Genomic DNA, 7,291 nt, shown 5'->3' with positions numbered 1-7,291 from the left:
GTAAAGGATATCAAAGATGACATTAATTATACATGGATTCATAAGGTGCAGTAGGTTTTATTATATTGACTAGAAAGAACATGCCCGGCACTCTTGTCTTGGAGAGAGATTGTCAAATTCTGCTGCAAGTATACCTGGATATTGGAGTACAGGATTCCATTTAGGTATAAAGCTCTTAAAGCCAGTTAACTGTCCAAATTCATGTGAGAAGTGATTACAAAGTATTAGAGGCTTTAAGCCTGGTGTACAATTTCAACTGTCATCTTTGACCAGATGAGATAAAAAGTTAGGAGTGAAGGAAAACAACTTTTGGTATATGTATTGCTCTTTTATTAGAAGACAAGTTTTGAACTGGAATTTAAGAAGCTTTTCAGTCTCCTGAAACTTTTACACCATGTTTAGTTACAGCATAGTACATTTTGCATTCTTATTTCACAATACATCAATAAATATCCACTTTCCAGTCTCACTGATTCTTACTGTACATTTTTTAGTCAACTTCTTCAATGGTTGGTCCAGAGGATCCACCTCCAGGAGCAGCACCAGTACCAGGAAAGCCTTCTGGCATCCCACCAGGCATGCCACCAGCACCCTGATACAATTTGCTGACAATCGGATTGCAGATCTTCTCTATTTCTTTCAGTTGATGTTCATATTCATCTTTTTCTGCAGTCTGCAAAGAAAACATTTCACAAGTCAGCATGAGTGCTAGTTATACACCAGTGCATGCCAATTAATTACTTGACATGATCAAAATTAGGCTTTCAAAAAGAAAGATTGAACCTCAACTCAAGAATTGAAGACAATTCTCCAGGAAGGATGGAAAAAAAAAAAAAAAAAAGTGTTTACAAGCAATCATTAGGCATGCTCTGGTTAATCCCTTGTTAAAATCCACCCTTAGCCTTTTGGTAAAGTGAAATTAAAATCAAAAAAAAAGTCTTAAAAACCAGGATAGATGCTGCACCACTTCAAGCTGCTTAGTTTGCACTATATAAAAACCAAAAGAACTGTGGTTGCTGTAATCAGGAACAAAAAGTTGCTGGAAAAGCTCAGCAGGTCTGGCACCATCTGTGAGGGAGAAAAGAGTTAACATTTTAGGTTTGAGGAAGGGTCACCAGACCAGAGACATTAACTCTTTTCCTTCAGATGCTGCCAGATCAGCTGAGCTTTTCCAGCAACTTTTGTAATTTTTGCACTCCTAGGTTTAGGCAATTCCTCGAGCCTGCTGCACTGTTGTGACAGCCCCTTACAATTTCAAAGAGGGAACTGACCTAGTGCATAAGCCACAAGGGATGTGATTTTCAAATATTGTAAAAACATTTCACTCCTAAGTGACCTAGTTGCTAATTTTAGTCTTATTTTCTGAAATCCACTGTACAAAGGTTTGTGTACATTTAACCAAAAAAAGGTATTGGAGACACCTCAATTCATACCAATTCCTCAACTCAAAGCAAGTTTATTCTGGAGACTAGCATTCTGGTAAACTTTTATTGTCTTCCTCCAAGAGGAAAACATTTGCCTGAAATTCAGTGCCAACAATAGACTACATTGGTTAGGCATCATGAGAAGCCATCAGTTTCCGTCGTATGAAAACATCACTACTAAACTACTTGATCCAAGAGGTTAATCTGCATGTGTTATCAGAAGCTTGGAGTTGGTTAACTCAGTTAGCTGGTTTGTGATGCAACATAACAGCAAGTTAAGCTCAAATTCTCAAGTTCATTTCTATTCAACATATGCATGTCCTGAATGGAGCAAACAAATTAGGTGCTTTGCTCTGTTCAACATTGACAATGGCAATAATGGAGCAAGGAAATAATCCAGCATTACCATAGAGCCAGACAACAAAACAGAACCTTTGGTCGAACTTGGACACCAAAATAGGTGTAATGGAAAATGAAGGTGGTTAACAGATAGGCCAATGGGCTGAAGAGTGACAGATGTAGTTTTACTGGATAAGTGTGACATGTTGATTGTTGGCAAGATAAACCAAGACAGGACTTGTTAGTGGTAGGGCCCTGGGGAGTGTTGCCAGTTACCTAAGCATACAGGTGCATAGCTCCTTCAAAGTGAAGTCAGACAGGGTGAAAGCAGACCTTGGCACATGTTCACTGTCTGACCAATGAGGGTGCAAGTTGGGATGCCACAGTAGTGTATGTATGGAATAAACTGCTAGAGGAAATGGAGGCCAGCAGGTACAATTACACTATTTAAGAGACATCTGAATGGGTACATGAATACAGGGTTGAGGGATATGGGCCATATGCTGGCAAATAGGACAGGTCAGATTGGGATGTCTGTTCATTTAGTGGTACTGGAGACAAATAGCTCAGTTAATGAGAAATTTGATAGCAAAGATGATCCACTTGAGACAATACTTTGTTCAAGTTTTAATAAGGTGTTCTATTAAATGATGTTGTTATCTGCACCAAGCTTGTGTTAATACCCAATTTTCCCTACATACTGGGAAGTACCAAAGGATTGGAATGGGAAGTGTGGCAATATCCATACTTAAGATGAAGTATTAAGTTATTCCAACTACAGATGGCCATCTTAACCTCAGGGATCAGAGATTTGAAAAGCATGCTCAGATGAGAAAAAGGAAAGCTGTTTGCATTTTACGAGGTTCAAGGAAACACAAGGGTTTTGCAGAAGAGAGTTAAGGGAATATTTAAAATATAGCAAGTAGGAATGTCAAATCTTTATTTGGGAGGTGGAAACAGCTGATCATGGCAGCAAGAAAAATTGGATGGACTCTAACTCACAGGTTGCAATCACTGAATTGGGGAAGAGTGGATTACTCTTGGGGAGCCAGCATACACTTGCTGGACAGAGTGGCCTCTGCAGTGAGGATTGTTAGGCTGATAACCATGCTTCAACAGGATTAGCTTCTGTCTTACGTTACCTGGTTTTTATCCAGCCAGCTAATGACCTCATTACATTTGTCCAAAACTTTCTGTTTGTCATCATCACTTATTTTGCCCTTGAGTTTTTCATCCTCAATGGTAGCCTTCATGTTGAAAGCATAGGATTCTAGAGAATTCTTGGATGCAACTTTGTCACGCTGTTGTTCATCCTCTGCTTTGTATTTCTCAGCTTCCTGGACCATACGTTCAATGTCTTCTTTACTCAAGCGACCTGTTGAGATAACCAGGATGTTATTTGCATCATTTTTATACATGATTTACATTTAATCCCCATTTATATCCAGCTATAGTATGCCAAGCACCATAGAATGTGAAATTCTGCAGAAAAATAAAAGTTAATTCTGAGAGACTTGAGTTTCCAGAAATAACTGGAACAAGTCAGTGATCAGTGACAAAAGGCAACTACATTTTAGCAACCGTCACCTGCAGCACAGATGATATTCTTGTGCTCATTGCTGTCAATGGGATTTTACAGTTTGGAAAAGAAAAGATTCTTAATGGGTATAGTTTAGCAAACTTTAGTTCATATCAGAAAGGTATTTGATTCCAAGCAAGCTTACATCTAGATATGAGTAATAAGACTTCCTCTGAACTGCAAGGAAGTGCTCAATGCAGTTTGAGGAGATGCAACACTGAAATGTTAAGTTCACCGTGCAGTGAATCACCTTTGTCATTTGTGATGGTGATCTTGTTTTCCTTTCCAGTGCTCTTGTCCACTGCAGACACATTCAAGATACCATTGGCATCAATATCAAACGTCACCTCAATTTGAGGCACACCCCGTGGAGCAGGTGGAATTCCAGTCAGCTCAAACTTGCCCAGCAAATTGTTATCCTTAGTCATAGCTCTCTCACCCTCGAACACCTAAATTAAAAAGATCAGTTATAGATACATTCACACAAGCATCTTCTAGAATGCACATACATTGTACATGAATCCTTCCTTTAATTCAACAGCTAAAGTAGTGACCCACAGCCAAAGGAGGTTATTGACTAGTGCATTTGCAAGACAAAGAAATAAGTCCTGTTTGTTTAGTACAACATTGGAATGTTTAGTTAATTCCTTAATGCTGTCCCAAAATGGAAATCAACCTTCTTTAGGTCCCAGTGTAAAAGCATGTCTCCAGGCACATTCTGCTCAGTTTCACAGCAGGCTTTTAAATTTGGCGCCATCATTCAAATTGGGAATGGACAACCCAGCTTTTAGTTAGTAATCTCACCAGGACGGTTTGTAGTGCAGCTGAGACTAGACGAGGACAATGTCATGTTAGTGATTTGGAGGAAGGAGTGAACATACTGTAGCTAAAATTTTCAGAAAAGGTGGAATGAACATCCAAGATATTGATAGGTTAACTGGACAAAATGCTGGCAGATGGAGTATATTGAGAAGTGTGAAATCCAATTCAGTTTGCAAAGAACAGACTATTTAAGTGGAGAGAACTACAGAAAGCTGCAACAGGAAAAAAAAAGACTTCAGGATACTCATGTACAAAAGCGAGCACACGGATGGGAGCAGGTAATTAGAAAGTCTAATGGAATATTGGCCCTTATTTCAAGGGGGTTGGAGTACAAGAATGGGGCAAATCTTACAACCACAAGACGTGCAGGTGAGGCCAGATCTGGAGCACTGTATGCAATTTTAGTCCCTGAAGATATTACCTCATTGGAAGCAGTTCAGAGAAGGTTCACTAGGCTAATGCCTGTCATAGAGGGATTGTTGTTGAGTGAAACAGGCTGGCACTCAATGCAGTTCAGAAGGTGGCAGTGCCATTGAGACAGCGATTCCTCTGACTACAAGCATTCTGTTCAAGAACCCCCTTCAGTCATGAAAGTCATGACTGTGGAGCTTGTTAAAAATCAGATTTAACAGATTTGTATTTTTGGTGCAGATAGGTGAATGTGACTTCACAGATACAGAAGATTTAGGATAGAATTCTTAAGGGGCTTGGACAGAGATGCTGCAGGAATGTTTTCCCTTATGGGATAGTCTAGGATCAGTGGCTCGATAAAATGGGTTGCAATGAGACTGAGAAATTTGATAGTTTAATGTCTTTGGGAGTCCATGCCATAGACAGCTGTGAATGCAGAGTCCTTGTGCATTATTAAGACCAAGAGATTGCTGATTAATAGGGGAAGAGGGTTACACATTACAGGGAAAATGCAGGAAAGTGGATGAGCAATGTCAGATCAGCCATGATCTTATCAAATGCTGGAGCAGGCTGAAGGGACTGAAGAGTCTACTTCTGTTCCACCTTACGGTCTAAGTAGACCAGCTGTAATGTTGGCACACTTGTGATTAGTGTGGTAAGTGAATGCCTAAGTTGTGCAACTAAATTAATACCAAAAAGCTTGATGACTGATCTGAAACTCAATTGAAGTTGGTTGTGGTAGGAAAAAAAAACTGCCCCAGTATCAGATAAAAACCTCATTCTGCTCCACTTTCAAAACCATCCCACTGCCCACCTAGTCATTCGCTGAGTCAGATGTGCAGCAATGGAAGCTAACCAAACCCTTTGGTCCAACATGTTTGTGCCAACCAGATATCCTCAATTAATCTGGCCCATATCACTGACCTCTGCAGGTGCCTGTTAAACATTGTATTTCTACCAGCCTCCACTGCTTCCTCTGGCAGCTCAATCCATGAACACACCACCCTCAGTGTGAAAAAAGTGCCCCTTTAGGTCCCTTCAAGTCTTTGCCCTCTAGTTTTGGACTCCCTACCCCAGAAAAAGACTATTTACCATATCCATGCCCCTCGATTTTAAAAACCTCCAGAAGGTCACCCTCAGCCTTCCAATGTTCTAGGGAGGCTAGCCCCAGTCTATTCAGGCTCTCCCGATAGCTCGAACCCACCAACTCTGGCAACATCTTTTTAAAACTCTTGTGAACCATTAAGTTTCACAACATCTTTTCTGCAGCAGGGAGACCAGAACTGAAAGTACTCCAAAGTGGCCTAACCAGTGTCTTGTACCTCCCAACCCCTATATTGAATGCACTGACCAATAAAGGCAAGCATTACTAAACACCACCCTGTCTACCTGTGACTAATTTCAAGGAACTATAACCCTGCACTCCAGCATCTCCATTCAGCAACACTCCTCAGGATCTTACTGTTGTACAAGTCCTGCCCTGATTTGTCCTATCAAAACATAGCACCCCATTTTTCTAGATTAAACTCCAACCAACACTCCTCAGCCTATTGGATCAAGGTCCTGTTGTATTGAGGTAACCCCCTTTGCTGTTTACACCACCAGTTTTGGTGTCAACTGCAAACTTAGTAGCCATATTTCCTACAATCATATCTAAATCACAGTAAACTAATATTTCTGTATATTCTGATCCCATGGGAATCACCCCAAAATACTCACCTTACTTTTGTTAAGAGAACTGACACTTATTCCACCCACCTTCCTTCACCTCAATATAAAAGTTTTAAACCCATCTGAGTCTTAACATTTGCTCCACCTGCCTCTTAAAACCCACCTCTTCAAATAGGTGGTTTGTCAGTCATCTCTACTTCACTCCCCTACCCATTTGCTTATGTTATTCTAAGCACCTTGTATTGAGAACACAATAGACATTTATGCACAAGAGTTTAGAAATAGTCACAGCAATCCTTATACATTTTTAAAACCATTGCATTCCTACCTGGATGAGCACACCAGGCTGGTTGTCAGAGTAAGTGGTGAATGTCTGCGTTTGCTTTGTTGGAATCGTGGTATTCCGTTTGATTAGGGCAGTCATTACACCACCAGCTGTCTCAATGCCCAGTGACAAGGGTGTTACATCCAGTAATAGCAGATCCTGCACATTCTCCGATTTGTCACCAGCTAAGATAGCAGCCTGCACAGCTGAAGACATTGCCATTAAATGGAAAATAGTTCCAAAGTAGATGCTCTAGACAAGAATATTGCTTCATAATTTGGAAGACAATACAACTATTTTATAGTAAAAAGGGAGATCTGTACTAACAGGCCTCCCCATTATACCAAGGCATTAAAGAAAGATGATTAAAAGATAAAGTACTAAATCTAAAGAGACTAATGAACTCCTAACATTTATACAATTAGGTTTTATTGCCACATGTACTCAAGTACAGAGGTGAGTACAGTGAAAGTATACAATGTTGCCATTCCCAGCACTTTGTACTAGGTACCTTTCTATCTAGTAGAAAATAGAAAGCAAAATTCAAGTTAAACATTAGTCATTAGTATAAAGAGAAAATAAATAAAGTTAAAATGTCATCACTTTCATTAGTGCAGGCTAACCCAAGCAATATTTTAAACTGAAGCAGTAAATATTTTCAAAAATAAAGTAGGTTACCTGCACCATATGCAACAGCTTCATCAGGGTTAATACTCTTAT

General features: G+C 39.9%; 1 protein-coding gene across 1 annotated transcript; it reads right to left on the bottom strand.

Annotated features, from left to right (window-relative positions):
• Positions 1–307: 307 nt before the first annotated feature.
• LOC109927320 (heat shock cognate 71 kDa protein) lies at positions 308–7,286 on the bottom strand (the record flags this gene model as incomplete). The annotated part of the gene is made up of 5 exons (XM_048593734.1): positions 308–673; positions 2,906–3,138; positions 3,593–3,791; positions 6,575–6,777; positions 7,250–7,286. Coding segments are annotated over 5 exons (855 nt in total), but the record flags the coding sequence as incomplete, so codon positions are not given.
• Between the last annotated feature and the right edge of the window lie 5 nt (positions 7,287–7,291).

Source organism: Rhincodon typus, unplaced genomic scaffold (genome assembly GCF_021869965.1).
Source record: "Rhincodon typus isolate 14 unplaced genomic scaffold, sRhiTyp1.1 hic_rhity00003697, whole genome shotgun sequence".
NCBI lineage: Eukaryota > Metazoa > Chordata > Chondrichthyes > Orectolobiformes > Rhincodontidae > Rhincodon > Rhincodon typus.
Note: the sequence above shows the minus strand (reverse complement) of the source record. Positions and strands in the feature narration are given on the sequence as shown.